Consider the following 27259-nt stretch of genomic DNA (forward strand, 5'->3'; position numbering starts at 1 on the left):
GAAAACAGGATTCAGAAGATATTACGGGGTCAGAGTTGAAGGAACTTAGAGACTGACTAAATACGGGAGATGAGAGAGTAGAGCCAATCACTGGGCCTTCTGGACCAGTGATGAAGTGAACGACGGTGCCACTTCCTAATACAGGAATCCCTTCTTATCCGTAGGGTCTATGTTCCGAGATCCCCAGTGGATGCCTGGAACTGTGGATAATATCAAACCCTATATATACTATATTTTTTCGTATACATCCATGCCTATGATAGCTTATAAATTAGGCAAGAAAAAGATAATAATAGAACACTTATAACAGTATACTGCAATGAAAGTTAAGTGAATGTGGTCTGTCTCTCTCTCTCTCTCAAAGTATCTTAATAGTTTCAGACCACAGTGGACTACAGGTAACTAAAACCACAAAAAGCAAAACTGGAGGGGGGATGTGGGAAGGCACTGTACAGAAATCCCTGAAAGAGAGGCAAATTTGGAAAGAAAGATGGCTTGGCAATTGTATTTTCCAAAGATGGCCACAACAGTATCTTCCATCCCACGTGCCCTCGTGCAATGGCATGACAGGTCCCTAGTCAAGAGGAGGAGTTTAATTCCCCTCCCCAGGAATCTTGGCTGACCTTGCTGACTTCCCAACCATCAGAATGTGATGGCAATGACAGCCTAGAATGGCCACCGCTAGGTCATACAAAGCTGGTAGCTTCTGTCATGGTCTCTTGGAGTGCTCCCTTTTGGGATATTCCTCTTCAGAACCAGCTGCTATGTTCTAAGAGGCCCAAGCCACATGGAAGGCCATGTTTAGTTATCCCAGCTGGTGACTACCGTTGAGCTCAGGTCAACAGATGGCATTAACTGCCAGCCATGTGAATGAGCTACCCTGGACTCCCAGCTCAGTGGAGCCTTTGGTTAACCTTGGTTGACATCTGAAAGCAATTGCAGTGTCCTAAGTAAGAGCACAAGAACTACCTGGTCAATTCACTGAACCACAAGAGATGATAACAAATTGCTTTCTAAGCCACTGAGTTTTGTTATGGTTTGTTATGTAGTAACAGATAACCAAAGTAGTTGATGGGTTGTGTTTTAGACATGTGGAGTTTAAGATGCATGGACAACACCCAAGTGGAAATGTTCCAAAGACACCAGGAACATTTTATGTAGTTGAGATCTGGAGCTGAGGAGAGACACTGGACTTACTGATTTGAGAGTTAGGAACACAGAGAATGTAACTGGAGCCATGAAAGTGGGTGGCAGAATCCAGAGTGATTATGTTGTGAAGAGCAGAGTCCTGAGAAACAGCAGTGTTTAGGGATCAGGTAGATGGGAGGTGAGTCAACTAAACAGAGGTATCATTGCCAAAACAGTCAGGGAGAAAGTCAAAGTGAATGCGGTATCACAGAAGCTAAGGAAAGAATATTTCAACAGGAGGAATAGGTTAACTATTAAATCATTCCAAAAACTCAAACATGATGAAGAATAAAGAGGTTACACTGATGCTATTGACAAAGCAATGGGTAACTCTGGAGACATCCGTTTCGCTGGTGGTAAAGGTAGAGGAGGACAGTCATTGAGCAAGGAGTACTGTGAAGGCCCAACTGTAAGGGGGGGTGAACAGAAGACAGAGAAGTGATCGAAGTGACCTATGTTCGGGAAGGCTGGAAGCACCGGGCGAGGTGGCTCACGCCAATAATCCTAGCACTTTGGGAGGCTGAGGCAGGAAGATTGCTTGAGCTCAGGAGTTCAAGGCAGCCTGGGCAACATGGTGGAGCACTGTCTATAAAAGATACAAAAATTAGCCAGGCATGGTGACATGTGCCTGTAGTCCCAGCTACTTGGGAGGCTGAGGTGGGAGGATCACTTGAGCCCAGGAGGTCGAGGCTGCAGTGAGCCAAGCTGTGATTGCACCACTGCATTCCGGCCTGGGTGAGACCCTGTCACAAAAATAAAATAAAATAAAATAAAACAAATAAATAAATAAATAAAAAGAAGGCTGGTAGAAGAGAGAGGCAGTAGGAGGCAAAGTCAAGAGATTATTGTTTTCCAAGATGTGAAAGACTGGAATGTTCCAATGTTGACTGGATGGGATCAGTAGAATGAGGACATTCTGAAGAGAGGGAATGGAATCGAGAGGACCCATCATGCAAAAATGAACCTGGAATATGAGGAGATAATGTGGAAGCACAGATCCACATACATGCAGGAATAAAGATGTGTCTACAGAAAATCAGAGTTCCCCTTGCAAGTTTCTATTTTATTTTTAATAGAATGCAAGGTCCTCTGCGGAGAGAGGGTTTTGAGTATAGCAGGAGGATCTGAAACAGTTGCTGAGAAGTACAGGGGGGAGAAGTTTGTGAGGGATAGTAGGGCTGCCGACTGTTGAAGTTGGAAAGTCAGGAGATAGGTACTACTAGTCCCTCTTTACATGTGAAGAAATTGAAGCCCAAAGAAGTCAGTGAAGTAACTTGCTGAACGTTACAAAGTAAATAAACGAAGGAGCCAGGACTTGAGTATAGGACAGTGTGATTCTTTCCAGTACATTTGGCTAAATTAATTCCTTGGGCCAGGGGAATAAGTTTAGTTTCTGGAAAGAGACCAGTGTTTGAGCTACAAACTTCATTCTTACCTCTTTATTCACTTTGTCCATTTCCATCAGTTCTGTCTAAGACCCTACACTTCTGATAACTCATCTCTAAAATCTGTAGGCAAAGAAGGTCTCAGGAATAATCAGTAAAAGATGATGGCACATAATAGAAATTCTTCTTTTAGGTACTAAATACCATTTAGAAGCTTTGGCTCAGTGTTAACTTAAATGCAAGCAGGGAGTTTACTGCACCCTTAGCACAATGATTGTTCCTTAGAATTATATTTACAAAATAAGAGTAAAATAGGACTGCATAAATAAGAGTATTACATTTAGAAGCTGTGAAATAATTTTCTCACTATGCTTTTCACAGTTCATTCTCCCAGCGAGCTTTGTTAAGAATTCTAAAGCTTTCTCAAGGGTTGTAATCTCCTAGAATTTCTAAAGAGATGATGTGATCTGCTTCTTGGATAGTATGTAAAATTTAACTAGTGGGTGGTGGTGCATGGACACTGAGGTTCATCACGAGAGCCTAAAAGCAGTGCTTTGCAGCTACCTCCCTCCTTGTAAACAGAGTTCCTGCACTCCCTGTGCCCCACGTCTTCAAGTACTATATTTAGGAGATACTAAGAACTTGCATTTGGAAAAGCAGAAACAAGAATTCCTTACAATTTAGGGTTTTGGGGGCTATTCCAGGAATAATAAAGAAGGTAAGTAACTAATAGTTAGGTCACTCTTTTGACAAGGTCAGAGCCCAGACACAGCTTTTCCATGCCAGGAAATGTCTACAAATCCCGTAGTCCAGTTGGCAGCTCTCTAGTGCACTTACCTGATTCTGGGGCTTCCATTAACCATTCCCTATAGAGGAGACTTTTACACAGCTAGGAAGAAAGTACTTCACTTATATGTACATACAGGTGCTCTAAAGGTGCAGAGAACTGTATACAACTGAATTCTATGATCATTTGGGGGAACTTTAGCCCCTCTTAGAGAAGGAGGCTACCAAAGCAGTACTTCTGAAATTACAGATCACAATATTTTGTAAAGTATGAAACTATTTTAGTGGATTGCAAGTGGCATTTGTTAAAAATGAGAAATACAATAAAATAAAATGGAAAATTCCAGGATGCATTTTACAAGCCAAGGATAAATGTTATTTTGGGAAGCATATTTCAGATACATATGTATATGTGTGTATACACGTTGGCTTTGATGTAACATGTACTTCTTATTGCACTGTCGTGGTCAACAGCTGAAAAGCCACTGTTTTCGAGGACTCCAGCTTTACAGAAATTTCTACTAATAAAGCCATATTCATGTGATGTTCTTTGTTCTTCCAAACCTGTGGGACTGATAAGATCCTAGGCAGCCCATTCCAGCGCTGCCCTAAATTTTCTTGCACATCTGAATAACTAAGCACCCTGCACAAAGTTACAAAGTAAACAGGTGAAGCGGCAAGGATTTGAATGTAGGCTTCTGTGAGCTGAGGAGTGCCGATGTGAGCTGAGGCATTGCCTGGCAAAACACCAGGAGCCAGTACCCAGGCTGCGGGAGTCTCTGAGTCCACAGCTTTCTCAGTATCATGCTTTTCAAGGACTGTGAAACCAATTAGCCAAACTCGATTTTCATTTTAATCATAACAAAAGGTTAAGATGTTGTAAAATAAATAAAATATCCATAATAAGCTTTTGTCTCTTTGGTATAATTACAATTTGTTCAGTCCGTAAAAAAGTTCCTAACATGCATGGTTAATAAGTACCATTTGATCATTTTCACAGGAACCATGCATTTTAAGAGACAGTCTAAATTTCAGTCAATACAAACCAAAAATAAGTATTTTTAATTTCTGTGTACTCATTTTGTTCATATGTGTGTTATTAATGTATAAAAAAAACTAACATAATTGAAATTTATGTAATTAAAATTTCCCATCTATAATTCCACCTCTCTTTAACCCCCTCTACAGTGACTGCCACTGTCTACGTTAGGTGGGTGACATGTCCGACACCAGCTTACAGTTCTTCTGGAACATGCAGAACTTTATATAAAAAGGTTCCATATGGCGGGAGATTCATTATTATTATAAAAATCGAATGTCGTAAAATTCCTCAACCTCCCCAAGGAGAAAGAGAAGTGTCATAAAGTATTATTATTACTAAAACAGAAGATGGAAAAAAATAATAAAAAAGTGTGCAAAGTATTCATCACAGTAAATGGGTACATGGAACACAGCAGCATATATGTCCATTAAATGTAAAATAATTTCTTTCTAGTCTTGCAAAGAAACCAGCCACATGAGGACAGACATATTAATGCCAAAGCTGAACACGAATGTATGAGATAAGAAACAAAGAGGAAGATGAGTTAGGGGAATGCCTGAAGGGAAATAATTTATTAATCAGATGACAGAAAAAGGCGTCTTCATCAGGTTGCTCTGAGGTATAAGGTATTATGCTATTTTGCAAAAAGTCAGAGGACACCAATGCAAGACATGTACACACACACATAAATAATATAAAAGTATTTGTAATGTAAGTGTACAGATATATATATAAACTTTTCTAAGTGTTTATATTGAAAAAATGGAATTCTCTAACCACTTAAATTCAATTTTTAATTCAGAGCCAACTGATTTCAAAATCTTTGTTAGCTCAAAGTGCAAATTCTTAAAGGTTTAGAGAAAGGGCAACGAGAGAAAAAGTCAATAAATTATAATCCTTTAATGTGTTTTGCATTTAAATGCTTTTATAATAAAATTAATATAGTGTTCCAACTCCACACACAAGTTGAATGAAGAAAACCTAATATGCCCAAGGTAATGTAAGAGATGATACACTGAATTATAATCTATTTGCAGACAAAAAATAGAACTCAATACACATTTGCAAAAGGGGAAGGCAGAAAAGCCTAGCCATCAAATCAGAAGGCAGAAAATCGTATCATTCCTGTAATAAAAATGTGAATTTTCAACCTTTCAAGTAAATTAATTTAAAAAAACACTCATACAAAGATGATAGCTATAATTTCGAAACCTCTTCCCTGTTCCATCTAAGCTAGATGTAAGCATGGGTAAAAATAAATTTAAAGAAAAGGGATATTAAAAGAAAAACACAGGATACATAATTCTTTCGCTTACCATTGTCTCCAGAAGGCAATGACACAGTGTTTGTTGGCATGGTATCAGAATTCACTTTTCCATTCTCAAATGTGTCATTTTCAGTCTGCTGTAGCTGCCAGTTAAGGCCAAAGAGATGCATTGCTGGGGGGAGAAAACACGTTGTTTAAAGGTCTGCTGCCTTCAGCTACAACAGCAATCGCTAAGCATGCTTAAAACCAGAGTCACAGGTAAACTTAAAACTTCCATTTTCGGAAATGCCAAGGATAACTGCGCAATGAAAATGATAAAACAAGGAGTTCCTCAAACAAATATAATTTACGTAGCAATGCAGTGCAATATGGTGGCACTTCAATAACAATTTCATACTATTCAGTTCATTGGTACCAGGAAACTCTTAGAAATCAATCGTTATTTGCTCTAATTGCTCTGAGTTCCATTTTTCATCGTCTTTTAAGTAACTGGTACAACACTGTATAACAGCATTTGCCAAACTTACTAGACCACAGGTCACTTGCAAATTTATATTACTTTGCTGCAACACCTGTAGATGCTTAAGAGCCATGATCCCCTATCTTCGGGTTAAGGTAAAAGCAAAAACTGGTCTCACAGACGAATTTGTTGGTACATGAAATTCAGCTGTACAAAACATAATCAAAGTTGAATATTCTAAACTTGGGATGAGTAATTTTTGAATTGACATACAATTTAATAATGGTACAGATTAAAAAGCATGCGTATGTGTCAGGTAATTTCAAGTGAGTTTCTGATGTGGGTAAAATAATTTCATAAATTTATATTTAATAAATTTATTACAATTTATGATTGTGTTTACTAGTTTGCTTTATTTTAAAAAATTTTTAAAAATAACTAGAAGACTATACAACTATAAACGTAAGTTTTAAGTTCCAGACATAATTTGAAATGAATACACTTTTTATTATTTTTCTTAATTTATTGACACTATTTAGAAAAATATGTCACTATTATATTCACCTAATATACTAAACATTCATTTGTGCTGCACAGAATGTAGCTTAGGAACTAACCCCTAAGGAAGGTTAAATATCCATAGGGAAGCCCAGCGATGGTCTTTTACCATATCATGAAAGAGAACTTTTTTGATATTTTTAGACATTATTTTACTTACTGTATATACTGGAATTCACCAGAGCGATGGAGAAAGAATAAGAAGGTAGTGTCTACCTTTGTGACTACCACTGTCAAAAAGCCCTGCAGACCCAATACATGAAGTAAGGGCACTGAGCTGGTACAGTACAGGCAGCAGGGGCTTTGGATACAGTTAGGCTTTGGTTCAATCTTCAGTCTAGAATTTAGTCTTGGATAAATTATGTGATATTGTTAGAGATTAGGTTTATTTTTAAAAGGAGGTTTGTTACAATTGCCTTATTTAATTTAAGCTCAGGTGAGAAGCTGTAGGCCAGAAGATTCTAGACAGGGCATATGAAGGAGAGCCGGCACAAAGCTAGGCAGTTCTTACTGCTGAGTTATTTTATTTAGTCTGGAATTCAGGTTACTGAACTATTCGGAGTCACCTGACTAGACCATGGCACCCCTCAATAAACAGTCCCTTCTGTCTGCAAGGCTTCTTTCTGACAGGGAAATACCTGTGCATCCGTCACACCCTGACTGGGTGAAGTATTTATTCTAAGACTATTTTAGTTCACTTTTGTGTCTCATTTGTAAGACATAACTTTATGTAAGGATCTAGTGCCTGACACCTAGTAGGTCTCAATAAGTATCTGTCAAATAAATGGATTAAAGTTAGGAATATTCTATTTTCTGAGATTTTAAAAATCTAAGAAAACACTGTGTGGATAAAAATATAGTAATTTAGAGAAAAAGTTAATACATAGAAAACAAATGCATAAATGGCTAAGAGAGGAGAACATGTTAATCACTGATGAATGACTGCTTTACTATAATGCTCTCTGAAAAGCAGTTGACTGAAAGTCTACTATTACTATATGTAATTAACTAAACTTTAAAAATTTGGTAGTTTTATGATTTTCTATTAATAGTCCACATTCTTTTGTTAATAATACCTGATATAAAAGCATGCTATAGTAAGAAAGATACCCAAAATAGGCAGACAGCTACATCTACCCTGTATATTTTAAATAAATGTATAGACTCACACTCCCTGCTGAAGTTATCCTTGGCCAGCAATTCCTCTTAAACTCTGATTTTGATGGATTAAGATCTAGGTTATAGAATTCTTGAATTTACAAGTTGTCATCTTGTAAACAGGTGTAACTTCATGTGTCATTTTGCATTAAATTGCATAGTGTTTGACTTGCTAAACATTTATCACTTCATACATTTTTCAGGGTTTCAGATGCTTCACCAAGTTTTGAACAAAACAATGGGAGCTAGTTTTGCACAGAGTAAAATGTTTGACAGACATATTCTGGCATAGTAGCAATAAATATTCCAAGAGAGTCAAAGTTTCCACACAAAATAATTTGTCATCATTGTGATCTTTTAATATAAAAAGTCTTCTTGCCCGATCGGTTTGCTCATATTATCAGTTTTAATAGATTTTTGAAGAGTAGACATAATCCATGGGATCATGCGCAGATGTCATATGTTAAAAAGTAATGTGATGTTTATGTTGGGAGAGCTATTTTATTTTTTGCCAGATAGGCAACAGCTTTGTATTTTTATTACAGAGAATCTCAATAAAATGGGATGCTGGTTCTACTTAAGACGCTACATAATGAGACTCATATCCAAAAACATTATCTCTTAATACTGCACTGAAAACAGAAACCAACAAGTTGTTTGGTCTTAGGGTATCATCTACTTTGAAATTATTGGTGTTTCATATTTAGTGATGCCCTTGACATTCATTATGTATAACTTAAGATATTCATACAAATGCAGGGTGTTAGTGGGGTTGACTCTCCAAAGTTGGAGACAGAGAGAGGAGAGACAGAGGCAGGCAGCAAACTCATAAAAGTCAAGAATGTTACAGAAATTACTGAGCAGTGGTGTAATAAAACTAAATGGGGTATCTGGCAGAATAAAAGGGAAAATTAGCCAAATCAAATACATCTGAAAATAAAGAAGGCTAAGTCCAGTTCTTCAGTGCCAGAGTTGGAAAGCAGAACTGAACTCACGGAAAAGCATCCGCTGCCACTATTCATGGGTGGCACCACGGATCCTTGGTTTAGGCATGTCCCAATGCAGGGTGTGCAGACAGTGGCAAGAAGCAGCTGGGGGCACTGTGCTCTTCGGAGTCCCTCACTGCTCTGGGTCTCAGGTGAGGAGGGAAAGCCAGGAGTGATACAGGCACTCCCGGCCGCAGACACGGTCCCTGTGCTGGTGGTAGAACATCATGACGCAATATACATTTTAAACCATTCATTGAACAAACACTGTGTGTCAGGAACTGTACTAGTACTTCACTGGCATTATCTCTAATCTTCACAAAGATTCTGTTGAATGGTTATTATGACTTTTTTTTTTTCTCATTTTAAATCCAAGAAAGTGGAGATTTGTTGAGAGTTGAAGGTTTTTTGAGAGTTTGCATGCAGTTTGCAATGGACGTTAACCTCAAACTCTGACCTTCTGATGACAAAAGACACATCACTGCGTACCTCTGTATTCTACCGGTGGGTAGTGGGATGTGAAAATCCATACAGAAGGAAGTGAAACGCAGCTTGTGTGTGGGCCACAGGCTACGATAACACTTCCCTACTACATCCAGGACACTGCAGGCTGGGGCAGTATGCGGGGGCTGGTGCCGAGGATATCAGTAGGTAAGATCTGCGTGTCCTGGGCACGGTTCTACACAGTACTTTCTCACTATTCTGTCGGAAACTAAAGTTTTACAGTAATATGATGACGATAGCAATGAAATTGAGGACAGGCTATTTTGTTTAACTCCAGGATTCTTAAAAAACAACAATTTAAAAGTTACAAAAGTACAAAAGCATTGTAATTGTGAATTTTAAGGTTATAGAAATAATATCCATGTAGGTTTAATCATGAAAAATTTTTATTTCTAGTATTATGTGTCTTAGTTTTATGTCATTTCCATGTATTTCTAGGTGAATATAATAGTGAAAGGGCCGTGGATTCAAATCCAAAAGGTTATCCAAGGCAGAATGAAATCTGTAGATGACAGCAGTACTGCCTGTCTGAGATACGTATGTATCAGTGTGTTTTTCACAGTATAAAAAACCTTGAAGTCCATTATCTTTTTTTTTTTTTTTTTTTGTAGAAAGAATGATTATATTTGTGCCATGAGGTAAATATAATCAGAAGTTGTCCAAATGTTAAAACTGGCAAATACAAGATTTTTACCAACTATAAATGGGAGTATTTTGCAAGATAATTCTTCAGTTGGTTGTTTGGAATTGGGATATATTTTCTCATATTAAAAATCTCAGAAAGGGCGGCTAAGTCTCCAGTGCATCTACAGAAGTCTGTCTATATATCCCATAGAAATATGCATCCACCTAGCAACAAAAGGCATGGGCAAGAATGTTCACAGAAGCATTATTTGTAATGGCCCCAAACTGGAAACAACCCCAAACTTGACATCCGGCAGCAGTAGAATGGAAAAACAAATTACAGGCCAGATATACAATGGAATTCTACACAGCAGCATTAGGAAAGAACTGCTGGCAGACACAACAATACAGATGAATCTCACAAGCCTAATGTTGGGGAAAAGAAACCAATCACACACAGAAAGTGAACACTGTATAAGTTCAAGTATATAAAGTTCAGAGCCAGGTAAAATCAACTGAGAAGAATGAAAGTCACCACGGTGATGACCTCTAGGAAGGAAGGAACAGGTAGTGGCTGGCATAGTCCCTAGAGGTTTCTGGAGTGCTGTTCAGAGTCTATCTGGGAGGTGGTTCCATTGGTGTGTTCACTTATCATAGTCCATGTACTTTTCTAAATGTGTATTATACTTAAATAAAAATTACTTAGGGCACGGTGGCTCACCCCTGTAATCCTACCTAGGCACTTTGTGAGGCTGAGGTGGGCGGATCACCTGAGGTCAGGAGTTTGAGACCAGCCTGGCTCTACTAAAACTATAAAAATTAGCCAAGTGTGGTGGCAGGTGCCTATAATCCCAGTTATTTGGGAGGCTGAGGCAGGAAAACTGCTTGAACCTGGGAGGTGGAGGTTGCAGTGAGCCGAGATCATATCACTGCACTCCAGCCTCGTTGACAAAGTGAGACTCTGTCTCAAACCCCACCCCCCCCCCCAAAAACAAACAAACAAGCAAGCAGAAAAGAAAAAAACAAAAAACACTTAAAAGTAATCCATCTAACACTCAGCATAGCTAAAAATAACATACATTTTTTTACCCTCCCTAAATCTTCCCTAAAAGTGGTTTTCTCTATAAGGCTATCAGGCTTTCCTTTCCACGATGTTGCAGGTGCGGCAACTGTGACGGTCTGTGCTCCAGCCCCAAGAGGTAACGAATAAATGAGGTGCGGAGTGAAGACACAGTACAGAAGAAGGGCACATGACACCATCGGGTGGGAGGAAAAGGAAAGAGTAAGGAAAAACTCAGTGCAAGTCTCAGGAAGTACAAACTTTAAGGAGGAAGGCAATACGATTAAACAAATTCATGTATTGTGGTGATGACTGTCAGCTCATGGCCCTCCCCAATTGATTTTTAGTTTAAAAACATGATTTGTCTTGACACAAATGTAAAGAAATGGAAACCCTTGTGTGCTGTTGGCTAGGAATGCAAAATGTTGCAAACACTATAGAAAACAATATGGTGATTCCTCAAAAAAATTAAATATAGAAATACCATATGATCCAGCAATACCACTTCAGGCTACATACCCAAAAGAACAAGAATTAAGGTCTTGAAGAGATATGTACACACTTGTTTTCATACCAGCACTATTCACAGCAGTCAAGAGGTGGACGCAACCCAAATGCCCATCGGTGGATGAATGGAGAAAGACAATGTGGTTATATACGCAATGGAAGAGTATTCTGCCTTAAAAAGGAAATCTTGTCACATGCTGTAGTATGTGACATGCAAACCTTGAGGGCTTTATGTTAAATGAAGTCAGTCAGTTAAAAATACTGTATAATTCCACTTGCATGGACTAGCTGAAGTAGTCATCGAATCTTAAAGTAGAACGGTGGTGACCAGGGGTGGGGAAGAGGGAGAAATGGAAAGCTGTTTGATAGGGACAGAATTTCAGCTTCATACTAGCAAAACATTTTGTAAATCTGATGCACAACAATGCGAATCCTACTGAGCTATACATTTAAAAATGTGTAAGATGATAACTTTTTAAAATGTATTAAATGTGTCTTACTAGAATTTAAAACAGAAACTATTATAACTTGTCACCCTGCAGAAAATCATTGTTGTTAAGATGAAGAAATGGGACTGTGACACAAAGTGGGAAACTTAACCCAGAAGGTATGAAATGACCAGCATCTGACTGTATCTGACTGTACAATGAAGTGACCAGCATCCGACTGTATCTGACTGTACAATGAAGGTCTCCGTGTTTGCTCCTTCAACTTAAGCATGTTTACAAATGGTTTAGAAGAGATGAAAAAGCAATGTTTGGGGCATAAATGTCATGCTTATTTACAGAATCAGGATTTTCAAGGATTTCTTAATTCTGATTTCTTTTAAACTATTGTTTAATTCCTCTCTTTCCCTTTACTACCAGGTATCTCAAAAGAAGAGACCACAATATATACTTCCTCAGCACACACTTCTTTTCTCCTCACTGACTAATGTTCTCCATTACCGTGCTAAAATCTCTCTCACAATGGCTATGGGTATCTCTTCTTTTATTTTTATGTATGTATGTATGTTTTGAGATGAAGTCTTGCTCTGTCACCCAGGCTAGAGTGCAGTGGCGCAATCCCGGCTCACTGCAGCCTCCACCTCCTGGGTTCAAGCTATTCTTGTGCCTCAGTCTCCTGAGTAGGTGGGATTACGGGCACCCGCCACCACGCCCAGCTAATTTTTATATTTTTAACAGAGAAGGGGTTTCACCGGGTTGGTCAGGCTGGTCTTGACCTCCTGACCTCAAGCAATCCACCCGCCCTGGCGTCCCAAAGTGCTGAGATTACAGGAGTGAGCCACTGTGCCCAGCCGGTATCTCTTAAATTGCCACATCCAGCAGCCTCATGCCAATATTCATCCTGTTTACATCTCAAGAGTACTGGGCATTATTAGCCACCCATCTTCAATACTTTATTTTCCTTTCATAATTCTCCTGGTTCTCTTCCCAGCTCTCTGCTGGTTCCCAGTTGTTCTCCTTAAATCATTATGTGGAAGTCTTACAGGCTATTCACAAGTAATCAAATTCTCCTGGACATATATTGGAGTTACCCTTCCCTGCCCTTCTGAAGCCTTGTAACTTTGCTTTAGATAAAGAAATTTGTGGGCAAAAGTAGTATGTCTTACCTCTGTGAGGAAGATTTAAGAACCAATATGTAATGTGTTGCATTCCCATGCAGTAATCATGCAAATGTGCTGAGTAGTGTTTCTGTCAAGTCTAGGTCCTTGAGTGAGCAGAACCCCCTTGACAGGAACCACCCTGCACATGTAGCTTAAGCAACAATAAACCGTCATGTTAAGCCACTGTAGTAGGTAGCCTCTGAGATGATCCCAGAGAAGTCCTGCCTTCTGGTATTCACACCCTTGTATAATTCACTCCCCTTGAGTTTAGGCTTGATTTAGTGACTTGCTTACAATGGAAAGCATACGGCAGAAATAATGGAATGTCTCTTGAGCTTAGGTTACGAAAGACTTCAGCTTCTGTTTTGGTTGTTCCCTCTCTCTCTTTTGGACTGCTTTCCATGGGGAAAACCAGCTGTCATATCACGAGGCAGCCTCATAACGAGGCCCATGTGATAAGAGACTGAAGTGTGCCAAAAACCATGTGTATGAGTTTGGAAGCACATCCTCCAGCACCAGTTGAGCCTTCAGATGAAACAGCAGACCCAGTCCGTGATTTGACTGTAACCTTACAGACTGTGAGGCAGAGGCACCCAGCCAAGTTGGGCCCAGCTGCAATTACAGACTGATACAGCCATTCAGGTTTTTAGGGTTGTTTTTACCACTCCATAACCTGCCTACTCCTGACCTACACAATGCCTCCATGTATTCCCCAAAATATAGACATTCACCAAAGTCCTTCCTTGACCTTCCTTTCATGTTAACCGCTTTTATAATATCAACTCCCAATTCCATGTGGATGGATGACTTGGAAATATGTATCTCTTAACATTGAATTCTTTCCTGACTGAGCTATACTTCAAACTTTGCATTTTTCTACTAGACCTACTTAGAAATCCTGTGCTACTTCAAACTTTACTAAAGACAAAATAAATGGTCTTTATCTTCATAACTGTTTTGCTTTCTGGGTTTCTTTTTTCTGTTCATGATATCAGTGACTTCACTGCCCAAGCTAAAGTGATATCATGAACAGAAAAAAGAAACCCAGAAAACAAAACAATTATGAAGATAAAGAACATTTATTTTGTCTTTAGTAAAGTTTGAAGTAGCACAGGAATCCCTTTACAATAAGTTGTAACATCTGACATTTGTCATCTATAAAATTAATGAGTATGCTTTTTATACTATCACCCAATTCAATGAGAAAAAAAAATTATACTATTATCAACTCAGGAGTGACTTACATGGATATTAAGTCATTGATCGTGGTCAAAACCTATGTTACTAACAGCCAAATAGGCTACTCTAGACTGCATCTTTTTAGGTTGTCTTGTGGTATTCATGAACTACAACCATTTTAAGATGTTAAAAATTAAATCTTTCATATGTAATTAAAAAATGAATTCTATAAACTCTTAGTATGTTTCTGTAGATTTTTCCAATAATTAAGAAAAAAACCTCGTTAATTGAAATAATTTTGAGATAATATGTTAATAAAGATCTATTGTAAAATTCTAGGAAGGAATTTTTTTTTTTACACACAAAGACCATTAAAGTGAGAGAAAGGACAGCATGCATTCCTTTTATTTTCCAAGGCTGGAGACGAACAGAATCCATGGTATTATAGTTATTTCGCCTCCTCCCCATAAAATAAAAAGTGGGCATGCCATTGTTTTTAACCTGTATATGTTAGTTTGACACTTAAAAGCCAGCATGTGGAACACTTGAAACCCAAAATGTGTAATTAAAGAAAATTATATACCACCAAGTAACAAATTCAGTACCATTTTTAGCTCCATGTTGAGAAAAAAAGGTGCCAAATTTTGATCTCGTCTCTGGGGACCATGCCACTGAAGTTGTTACCACAGCTACTATTATTTCTACTGGCATGCTTGCGTTCCCAGATCCTGCCAAAAATGGATGGGAAGGAGGGGTGATGACAGCTGGTGACATAGTCCAGCAATTGCCAGAACCTTGGAGCAAATGACAGAGGATGTGAAGGGAACACAGACGCGAGCACCCAGCCATCAGTCACCTGAAGGTGGCGTGTGCCACCAGAACCCTGAGGAGTGTGCTCTGAGGTTCTGGCAACACAGAGCAGTGTGCTTGGAGGGTCTGCCAGGATTGGTTAAATGCTGTTTAATGTTACAAGATCAAGTGAACATTCTCACAAAGACAAAGAGGATGAGGTAATATGGGAAAGAGAGTCTGGGAAGAAAACTGACTTTAAAAATACCACACTGAAAATGTCTGCCATTCCGTTTTGTTTAGTCTCCCAAACCTCAAAAGTTCATCTAAGCAAGCAGGGAGCTAGAGTTTCCCTTTCTTGCAATTCACTTCACATCCACCGTGGTACACTTCCAAAAGGAATATTTCTGAGAAAGATTCATTAGGAACATATTAAGTTGCAGAAAATAAAATCAGAGTCTGACATCAGATAGGTAAGTGCACTGTTTTCAACACAGATTGTCTATTGCATCTTGTGGGGCCTTTTGTTTGTATTAAAAGAGACTGGAGTCCCAGTCTAAATTCTGGCTCTAAATAGTTGTAGAACTTTGGCAAGTTACTGGATCTTTCTGAGGCTTGGCTCTCTCATTTACAAAGAAAATCTGAAGGGTTTGCACTAGATGACCTCTAAGGTCTCTTCCAGATTTATATTCTATGATGTTAATATATTTTAAAATATAAATAGTTAGGCTAAATTATTGAGCACAGGGAAAAATACCTGGCATCAATAAGATACCAACACATTAGAATACCAATGTTGTTCTTGATTTTAATTTTTAAAACTACATTGCATAAAGTCAAACTATCATGTTACACATACGATTCCTTGGATATCTTGGCCTTTGAATGCAGAATTGTTTCATATTATGCATCAATTTCATGAATACATAAATATACATGATGCCCATAGGTAATAATCAGATTTCACAGAAAAAATAAGAAATATACTCTTAAATATAGGGCAATCATTTGACTGGACACACGCATCCAGAGTAAAACCAAGCTTTCAGTGTAAAATGAAAGTATCGCATGTGAAGACTGCAGTTTGTAACTTGAAGACTGCAGTTTGTAACTTGGACCCCTACTGGTCTAAACTGTCATTAGGAACACACAGTTCTTCATAAATTAGCTTTCGTTTTTGATTTCCTGCTGTGTTCATACACATGTTGATAGAATGTGTTGGCCAATATTTTGGCATTCTAATTTGTTATTATTTGTTATTAACTTTTAAGGCTAATATTATTTCAACACTCTGTACCATGCTCACCCAAATATTGTTATTTTAAATCAATATTTCTTTTGAAAGCTTTCATATTAATATGCACTCCAGTTGTCATTAAGGAAAATTATTCTGTCAACTGTAGGATATTTATATTCAAAAGAACTAACATTTGATATAGCAAGTTCCTCTTTGCATTACAAGATAACATTCTAAAAGTGTAGGCTTTATGAACGAACAGGTCTGGAGGGAGATACAGGATGGCTGCCAGTATTTTATATTTCTATGCTGTTTTTCCTTTCCATCCTTTCTTGGCATAATGCAATTAATGGGAGAAAAGAATCATACTGGCTAGCAAAATGCCTTGATGGGAACACACAGTGATTTAACTTTGAAGGTTTGTTTCTGCCAGGATATTTGACTCATATTCTTTTATAAATGATAACATTAAACAATTCTACTTTTAAGTTTCATTGCATGTTTTTCTTTCTGAACTACGTGGATGCAGTGTAAGACACCAATGGATGTGGCTCAGGAAATGCTAATTCCAGAGCTGCCTTTGACAGCCAATGCTGAAGCTGACAAAATGAAAATTAAGCTGTTGCTTCTGTCACAGAGAGAATTAAGTTAGAATTTCTAAAACCGACCGTTTTCCTGATGTTTCATCAGTTTTCTCTTGTTTAAAGGGTCTGTTCTCTGCATAAAAGAAGGACTGATCCTCCAATCTAATGGAAAGAACAAAGTGTTAACCATCACGATCAGCGGCCCAAAGGGGTCAGCCATTACCTACAAGCTAGAGAATTTTTCAGGTAACACTTGTCAATACTGAAGAGCATGGTAAGAGGACTTATTTCAGTAACATTCAAAATACAGAATGAAATTTACATGATTTCAGAATTACATGATTACAGAAATCATTTACATGATTTGTGAGTTTATTCCCTGCTTCCCAAAATATTGAATTTGCTGTTACTGTGAAATGTATGTAACAGAGGATTCATTAGTGAGTTACCTGCAGCTTTGCCATTGAAATCCAATAGATCTATCTCATTATTCAAAAGCTTGCAGCACTCATTCAACTTTCATTTGGATTCCTTTCTTCCATAACAGCTTTAGAATTGCATACATAGGTCAGGCGTGGTGGCTCACACCTGTAATCCCAGCACTTTGGAAGGCTGAAGCAGGCAGATCACTTGAGGTCAGGAGTTTGAGACCAGCCTGGCCAACACGGCAAAACCCCGTCTCTGCTATAATCACAAAAATTAGCCAGGCGTGGTGCAGCACACCTGTAATCCCAGGTTCTCAGGAGGCTGAGGCAGGAGAATCGCTTGAACCCATGAGTTGGAGGTTGCAGTGAGCTGAGATGGTGCCACTGCACTCCAGCCTGGGTGACAGAGCAAGACTCTGTCTCAAAAAAAAAAAAAAAAAAAAGTAACAAATGTTTATGTATGCTACTGACTTACTCAAGCATAAAATTATTTCTTCACTTGTTTTGGCTTTTTAAAAAATGGTAAAATATACAAACTGAAAATTACAATTCTTTGAAATTTTAAGGCATTGTAATCACCATTATTGAAAGATCCAACTGTTGAAATATGGAGATCCTGAGAAGAATGTCAGTATATTAAAACATGGCAAAATCCAGAAAAACACCTCCTAAGTAACAGTCCAGTTCTCCTCCAAGGCGTTACATTTGAGAGACACTGATTCATGAGTGTGTGCATATGTGTGTGTGTTTGCACAGGTGCATGTGTATGTCAAGAGGAAACCTGAAACAAAATCAATGATCCTTCAGTAATGTAGGCACAACCAGCTCGTGTGATTTGTTGTTTATCATTCAATCAACAAAGATGAAGTGGGTACCTGCCTTATCAAGTTCGGCTGGCTGTGAGAAGCAGAGGGCTGTGGAGCCCACTCGGCCTCTGGATGCCTGCAGCACTTTGTAGGTAAGGGTTATTCGGACAGATCACATCAGTCTCCCATGAGCATCTCATCTTACTTCTCAGACAGGGGAGAAAAACGTTCTTATGAAGCCTGCGTTCCATTTGTTCCCCTTTAATCTGGGATCGCTCAGAGACCAGTTTTCCTGAGTTATTACTAACTGAACCATTATTAATGAATATTTATGGAGCATTTGTTGAAATATATTTCAAAGCAAAACACAGAGGAAGTTGCAGTGTCTGATCCCTGGGAGACTTGCTCACACTGCCAGCCTGTTTCTGTATTTGGTGGTCTCAGTCTCCTTTCCTAAAAATAAATGGCCCACTTTCCCATTTTAAACATGCAATGCTTCTCTTTATGTGACTCTTTTCCAAGATCATGAAGAACTTGAAGAAGTAAAAAAAAAGCATCTAAAAATACCATTCATCTAAAAATGGAAAATGTAAAATTTGTGATTATTTGAAATGACTGAAACAATATAGTTAGGTTTTATAAACAAATTCTATGTCACTCATATAGGCTGACTAACCATATCATGCAGTTAGCTTGTTAAAACTAGAAATGTAGTTAACAAAAAGATTAAGGATCTGGAATAAAATCGGGAAACCCAGTGGAAAAGCCCCATAGCACTTTCGGTTCCTTCAGCAGTGACTCCTGTGTTGGTAAAAATGTGCTGATCACCTTTATAATTGTGAACCTTCTATAGTATTATTTTGTAAATAAGTATTTTACATTTATATACTTCTTTTTTCAAGTGATTGACCTAAATTTTTAATACATTTATTTTTAAAGGAAATTCTATATTTCCTTAAGGGAAAAAATCAGTGTATCTTGATACGAATAGCAATCAGCAAAATTACTTTTATTATGAGACAGAGTCTCACTCTATTGCCAGGCTGGAGTGCAGTGGCGTGATCTTGGCTTAATGCAACCTCCACCTCCTGTGTTCAAGCAATTCTCCTGCCTCAGCCTCCCGAGTAGCTGGGACTACAGGTGCATGCCACCACACCTGGCTAATTTTTTGTATTTTAGTAGAGACGGGGTTTTACCATGTTGGTCAGGATGGTCTCAATCTCCTGACCTCATGATCTGCCCGCCTCAGGCTCCCAAAATGCTGGAATTACAGGTGTGAGCCACCATGCCCGGCCAAAAATTACTCTCTATTTGTAAAAGAGATGTGAAAGGCAAGTGTCAGAGATGGCTAACATCTGCTGAGACCTTCCTCATGACATAATCTGATACAACAAAATAAGAATGCAAAATAGAATTCATTTCTCATTTCGTCTTTCATTGTTATTTATTCTTCAGTTCATGTTCTAACTATAAATTCTTAAACCTAAGACGAAACAATGCCCTATGATACCGTGGGGAAAGTTCTGGACTTAAAAATAAGGAGACCTAGATTATGGTTCCTTTTAAAGGATTTGCTGACTGGACAAGTCACTGATTTTCTGGGCCTAAGATTTTTCTTTTAAAAAAGTGTGGATAATAGTATTTAATTTACTAGGTTGTTATAAAGGAGAAGAAGAAGGAAGAGAGCTAAAATTAACTGACTTACATTTTGCCAGGCACATTACTTTATTCAATTTTCCCCATAGCTGTACTAATTCAAAACCTGTTTATATTGATGAAGAAATTCAGGTTTATGAAGGTTAAGTACCCTAGATTACACGGCTAGTAAGTGACAAAGGTGAGATACAAACACAAATCTGGCTGCTTTGAGAGTCTATACTTATTAACAGTACTTTAAAAATAAATTGTGCTGTGGTATACAAATTTGAAATTATATTTTGTCATATAAGATGGTGAGATCACTGTGATAAAGATTACTTCTTACTCATCTTTGTGAATTCAGTATTTAGAAGAGATACTCAAAAACAGCTAAGTTTAATGAAATTGACTTTGATATTAGAAATAATTAAAAGGAGATACATGTAAAAATAAGCAAAAAGGCCGGGCGCGGCGGCTCAAGCCTGTAATCCCAGCACTTTGGGAGGCCGAGATGGGCGGATCACGAGGTCAGGAGATCGAGACCATCCTGGCTAACACAGTGAAACCCCGTCTCTACTACAAAATACAAAAATCTAGCCAGGCGAGGTGGCGGGCGCCTGTAGTCCCAGCTACTCGGGAGGCTGAGGCAGGAGAATGGCGTGAACCTGGGAGGCGGAGCTTGCAGTGAGCTGAGATCCAGCCACTGCACTCCAGCCTGGGCGACAGAGCAAGACTCCGTCTCAAAAAAAAAAAAAAAAGCAAAAATCTGAAATCTGCAAAACCACTTGTATCATTTTCTCTCAAAACCAAGAGTCCCATATTCTACATATTATACGCAGTAATCTTCTAGGTAGCCTTGGATATCCTTCTGTCTCTCTGGGAAATGCAGGCTCATGTGTGAAAGGCTTCCTCTCCTTCAGGGGCAGGTGGAGGCTTATTGAAAGTGATAAAGAGAAGGGTTCCCCAGTGGAGGAGAAAACAGAAAGGATCAGCCAGTGGCTAAAGCATTAGGGTGATCAGACAATCCTGGGACAGGGCCAGCCAATGTCATGCCAGGCTGGTTGACAGACAGCCACCAGAAGAGGAGCATTAATTCCCTCCCGGGTAAGTCACCACGATACAGTGTAACAGGTAACAGTAAGACTGGAAGTTCTTATCATTAATAACATGAAATCTCTCAGGAAATGTCTTAGTATTATACAGAGGTGGATCTAGCTAAAAAAAATACTTGTTCTTCGCGTCATTGTATAGAATGTAAAATGGGAAGATGCACAATGGGAGGGCCTCCGAGTAAGATTCTTTGCCCCTTTAGGCCCAACTCAATCATGAAAATGAGACGTGCTGACCTCCTTAGTTATCAAACACAGGGCAACATGACGCTTATCTCCAAACAGCTTTGGAGATGTAGGATACACACACACACACACACCTGTGAGTTTTATCTCTTCAAAACAGATTGAGTACTCATGAATGGAAAGAAATCACAGGTATCTTTTCCTTTACCAGTTTTTTTTTTTTTTTTTTTTTTTTGAGATGGACTCTCGCTCTCCTTGCCCAGGCTGGAGTGCAATGGCGCAATCTCGGCTCACCACAACCTCTGCCTCCCGGGTTCAAGCGATTCTCCTGTCTCAACCTCCCGAGTAGCTGGAATTACAGGCACAGCCATCACGCCTGGCTAATTTTGTATTTTCAGTAGAGACGGGGTTTCTCCATGTTGGTCAGGCTGGCCTTGAATTCCCGACCTCAGGTGATCTGCCTGCCTCGGTCTCCCAAAATGCTGGGATCACAGGCGTGAGCCACCGCGCCCGGCCTCCTTTACCAGTTTTTAAAAACATTTTTTGGAAATTCTTTATAAGTAAAATTCTTAAAGTATGCATGTATGTTATCTGAAATTAAGAGAAAGGAACAAACAGAAAGAGACTATGGGATTCTTGTGGCAATTTTAGGTCTAGTTTCCCCAAATTTCCAAAGTGACATTTCTACTTCTAGATGTTAACTGCAACACTGGGTTCTAGGTAAACTAAGTCAATAACGAAAACTAAAAAAAAAAAAAATAACATTTTCCCCTAAGACACAGATAAATTTTCTCTTTATTATATCACAATATATTGGTTTTAATACTCCTGACGGTTGATATTTTCAGGTCACATTTAGGTTTCTGTGATAACACTTAGAATCTGTCCCTACATCAGCATTTGCCAAAACACATAATCTGAGTTATTATTTAGGCCTTAGCAGGAAAATCTTTCTTGAATGCTCAGATTCAGTAAGTTCTGCCTTTCATGCACTCTCTCAGTTTCCTACATTTCTCCTTTTTAAATAGTTACTATAACTGTAATTAATCACTCAGTGTTTGCATTCTACAAAAGAATATAATCTCTAAGAGGCAAGGAATGTATTTTCACTGCTGTCGCTGTCACAGTGTCTGACCTATGGTAGTCATCTGATAAATAAATGTTGAATGAATGACGGATGAATGAATGGTCAGTTCCTCTTCTGACAGGTGTTATATTACTAAAGTTACTAAAGAAGAAACTGGAATTTTTTTAAACCTAGTTTTTGTATTTTAGAGATGCTCTTGCTATATCGTTCAGGCTGGGGTGCAGGGGCCATTCACAGGCATGACCATCAGGCATTATAGCCTCGAACTCCTAGGCTCAAGTGGTGATCCTTCTGTCTCAGCCTCCCGGAAAGCTGTGACTGCAGGTGCGTGCCACCATGTCTGGTTGTGAAATCTTATTTTTAAGGAAAAGGGACAAGGTGAGCAGTCTGCAGACATTCTAAGACGATGTGGGAACAATAAACTCTATACAAATTTAAATTGTATTTGATCTGTCATATTCTAGGATGAGACCTTTGTTTGATACAGATTCAATGAAACTTAAAGGTTTCGTGCTGAATTCACTTCTAAAATTCCTAGTAATTTGTCAAGTTTTTTTAGCCTTCTGTGTATGCCATTTACTTTTCTTTCACTCCACTCTATGCAGGCATTTCTCTCTGAACATGCTGCTGTTAGCACCACTAATGTAAAAGCAAATGACATAGGCAACGCCAATTAAATATTTATGCAACGTAGCAGTAAAGTGGTAAATATTGTATTATGCTTTCCACTTGTCGTCAGGAGATGTTGCTACATTTTGCAAAAATGATAGTTTAAAACAGAGAAAACTTCACTATATTTCATGAATAAGATATTTATATCTAGCATAAACTGGAGGTAAGCTGACTTTAAAGGTATTTCTTATTGTTCTGTCTTTGAATATTTTTCAAGTCAGAGAGATCCCTATATTTAAATGGTAAACACGATCTGTTTAAGTGCATTCTTTTCTTTTCTTTTTTTGAGACAGAGTCTCACTCTGTCGCCCAGGCTGGAGTGCAGTGGCACAATCTCTGTTCGCTGCAAGCTCCGCCTCCCGGGTTCCCGCCATTCTCCTGCCTCAGCCTCCTGAGTAGCTGGGACTACAGGTGCGCGCCACCATGCCTGGCTAACTTTTTGTATTTTTAGCAGAGATGGGGTTTCGCCAGGCTGGTCTTGAACTCCTGGCCTCCTCCCAAAGGTGCTGGGATTACAGGTGTGAGCCACCGTGCCCAGCCAAGTGTATTATTGTCATATATTATTTACTTTAGCTGACCTCATATCAAACTAAGAGCAAAATAAATTATATTCATGGGGAGAGGAGGAGCTTACTTTCTATACTGGTAAATTCTTTTACTCTGAGTCTTTAATCACCATTGAATCAGGCTTAAATATGTCCTTAAGGATTCAAGAACAAAATAAAATATTGAAAAACTGACTCTAAATTTTTAGTCTTACAATTTTCCATCCTCTAAAATATAGGCAATACATTTTTCCTACAATGTGATGAAATCATGTTAGTATTAAAATGCTTCCACACCATCTCAGACAAAAATGCATTTTCTGAATATAATGCAACTCAGAGTGAAGGGAAGAAGCTGTAGTGAAAAATGGTATGTAATTCATTGCTCAGCTGTGTTCTAGAACATTATAAAACAGCACTTTTATTACAAAGACACGTCCAAAAAGAAAAAAGAATGTCAGACACATTTTATTTTGCCATATATAGTTAAATGGTTGATTTTTCATGAAGCATAAAGGGTTGGCATATTTTCCCTTCTGACCCTGAGTTGCATATATAGAGCTACTACCATCATCAATTTCAAAGTACACAGAGAGGTAAAAATGTTCATAAAATGCAAATAGGCCCAGAAGTAGGACAGATAACTGCTAAGGAATCATAACTGCAATGAACCTGGATTTGACAGGTTATGTTTTGCCAGATCTAGGGAATGCTTATGTCGTTAAACAGCCTTTTTAGTAGGCATATGACAACATGTATTTTAGAAATCAGTTGGTAGCAGCTGTTCAAAGGAAATAAATAACTACATATGTATTTTTTAAATGAAAGGAACAGTAAAAATTTGAGTAGTTCTCTGGTTTGCTATACTTGTCAGGAGCTCGTAAGAAAAACAAAGCTGAACTATTTGTTTTCACTGGGCAATTAGTTAACAAAACAGTCCCTTAAAAATTTCAGATTTTTATGGAAAAATTTTTGTGGGGATAAAAAAAAAACCATTGGGTATTATGGTGTTGGGAGGTAATAGGGAGTGACTATTAAAGGATGCAGGGTTTCTTTTTGGAGGTGAGAGAAATGTTCTGTGATGATAGCTGCAAAATTCTGTGGACGTGTAACACTAAACACCATCGGACTGTATATGTAAATGGATAAACCACACGGTATGTGCACTGGGTCTCAATAAAACTATGATTTAAAACACTCTGTTGTCAAATGAATTGCTGGTTAGGAAAAACCCGGCCAAAAGGGCAAGATAATTGAGAAAATACACCACCATAATACAGTCTGATCATAGTTTTTTCTCTAGTGTTCCTTAAAGTTCATGTGCAAATACCTTTAGTGCTACTGTACATGGAGAAATTCTCTGACTCTGCCTAGCAGTACACAGAAACGCTCGAGAAATTAAAGGTCTATAATGGTGTTATTTGAAGTCTGATTTGAGTGGCTTTTTTTGCAGTTTAATTGGCGTCATCCCAATCATTTATTACGATTTGCATGAAGTAATGCTTTAATCATGTTTATGCTTCATGAGGGATTTCTGGCCATTTTTCTATGTGTATGACACTGACATTTCAGGTTATCTTCTACACAGAAAAAAGAGCTTTCTGTAAGCAAGAACAATACCAAGACTCCTACCCACCGTATAACTGTGAACAGAAGCGGAACATAGACGCTTCTCATTTTTGCCATTCTTGGTGAACAACTGGTGGTTATTGCTCATCTCTCTCTCTTTTTTTTTTTTTTTAAATTTCAGAGCCGAAAAAAGAAGAATGAGTATATCAGGGCCCAGAGAAGCGCAACAGGTATTTCTTTGGGTAGGTCTGTATCACTAAGTATAATCACTGAACTTAACATTTGTGGTTAGAAATCAGTAGAATTTCTGTTGTGTAAAGGCACAGCCACTCAAAGGTTAATGGATTAGTGAAGGATTTTAACTGGAGGCTCAGTAATCCAAAGAAAATCATAACACGACTCCGCTGCAAGAAAGTTTACCATATGTACATTTGATTTTTAAAAACTGAGCTATGCAAAAGCACGTCACATTTACTCTGTCATGAATCAGCTCGGGTTTCTCAATTCTACTTGCTCCTCTATCCCAGTAAGGCCTCCTGATCTCCCAGTTATGGCTAGTTTTCTAACAGGTTCCAAATGATAGTTCCTAGCCCCATGTCGCTGTTTGAGTTGAATGAAAAATAGTACAATTTAAACTTTGGTTTCTTCAACTTACTAGCTACATTTCAAGTGCTCAACAGCCATTTGTGTCTAGTGGCTACTCAACTGGACAGTGTGGAAACAGAACATTTCTGTCATGAAATGGGACATGTGACAGCATTTCCTAGACCTGTGCTACTCACAGTGTGGTCTGAAAAGCACAGCAGCATTACCTGAGAGCCTGCTGGAAAAACGGATCTCAGTTCTCACTTTGGATCTGCTAAATCCGAATATGCATTTCAGCAAGGTCCCCAGGCGATGCCTAGGCACAGGAATGCTTGGAAAGCACAGCTCTGGACCTCCTTTCACTGTATTACGTGTTCTGGAAGGCCACTGAGGCAATCTTTCAACAACATAAAGTGATTCCTTTTCACTCCTATGCTTAAATCTCTTCAATTTCTTCTCTATTTTTACTTCTTAAAAAACCTCACAGGAGACAGTATAGTGTAAAAGTGCTCGTATGTGTGCCTTCAGGAGAGCCATCTCTCTAAAGCCACAGCTTCCCTGTTTGTTAAAAGAAGAAACCACCTAAGGTTGTTGTGGAAATTAAATGAGGTAATTCATACAGTTTCTAGAACAACGCCTGGCATGGTAAGCACGGCACATGCACCATGGCAGATATTTCGCGTTTCTTCCTTGCCATTCCTCAGATGACCTCATCTCAAGGTGATTTTCTCACTAGCCATTGGCATGAGGTGAACAAAGCTCCAGTTCAGGCATCAGGTGCTAGATCAAGTCTTTCCCCCAAATGTTCAGCGAAACGTAGGTATCATCTGTCTTCTCTTTTTGCTCATCAAGCTGGTATGAAAGCACGTATGGGGTTAAAAGAGAATTTTTATGCATATCCTTATCACTTGACTATGAGCTTCTAGAATGAAGAGCTAGTCTGGACCTCTGACATCTGTCACAGTGGCCAGGAAAATGTTAACCTAAAAATAGTTACTGAAAAACCATTAAGTATCAGAGTAAACTGAAGTACATTTTAAAAAATACCGGGCTGGGCACAGTGGTGGCCCATTCCTGTCATCTCGGCACTTTGGGAGGCTGAGGCAAGAGGATAGCTTGATCCCAGGAGTTCGAGACCAGTCTGGGAAACATAGGGAGATCTTGTCTCTACAAAAAATAAAAAAAAATTAGCTGGGCATGGTGGTGTGTGCCTGTAGTCCCAGCTACTAGGGAGGCTGAGATGGGAGGATCACTTGAGCCCAGGAGGCAAAGGCTGCAGTGAGCCGTGACTGCGTCATTGCACTCCAGCCTGTTAGACAGAGTGAGATCCTGTCTTGAAAAAATAAAAATATAAAAAATAAATAAAAACTAATACTTAGATAAGGACTTTATAGGTATGGCATGAAAGCCAGAAATTTAAAGAAATAAAGAGTGAGAACCTGTCTCAAAAAAAATAAAAATACAAAAAATAAATACAAACTAATACTTAGATTAAATAAGGACTTTACAGGTATGTCTTGAAAGCCAGAAATATAAAGGAAAAAAATACATGTGACGACTTTAAAACTTCTGTATGAAATACAGTAAAAATGACTATGACCAAAGTTAATAATAAATTGGAAAAGTATATAACATGGGACAAAAAATTCATATCCTTAATTAAAAACAGCCTTTTTAAATCAAAAAGAAAGGAGAATAGCCCCAACAGAAAAGTGGA

At 38.5% G+C, this 27259-nt stretch overlaps 1 protein-coding gene across 2 annotated transcripts in view; it reads right to left on the minus strand.

Annotated features, from left to right (window-relative positions):
* Nucleotides 1-27259, minus strand: part of TENM3 (teneurin transmembrane protein 3) — a 470182-nt gene that overhangs the window by 137574 nt on the left and 305349 nt on the right. For both annotated transcript variants that reach the window (XM_023221030.1, XM_031935298.1), the window contains exon 5: nt 5718-5840. In XM_023221030.1, the coding sequence (XP_023076798.1) occupies nt 5718-5840 (123 nt within the window). The remainder of the gene's footprint in view (nt 1-5717; nt 5841-27259) is intronic.

The sequence above is a fragment of the Piliocolobus tephrosceles genome, chromosome 3 (assembly GCF_002776525.5).
Source record: "Piliocolobus tephrosceles isolate RC106 chromosome 3, ASM277652v3, whole genome shotgun sequence".
In the NCBI taxonomy this organism is placed as follows: Eukaryota; Metazoa; Chordata; class Mammalia; order Primates; family Cercopithecidae; genus Piliocolobus; species Piliocolobus tephrosceles.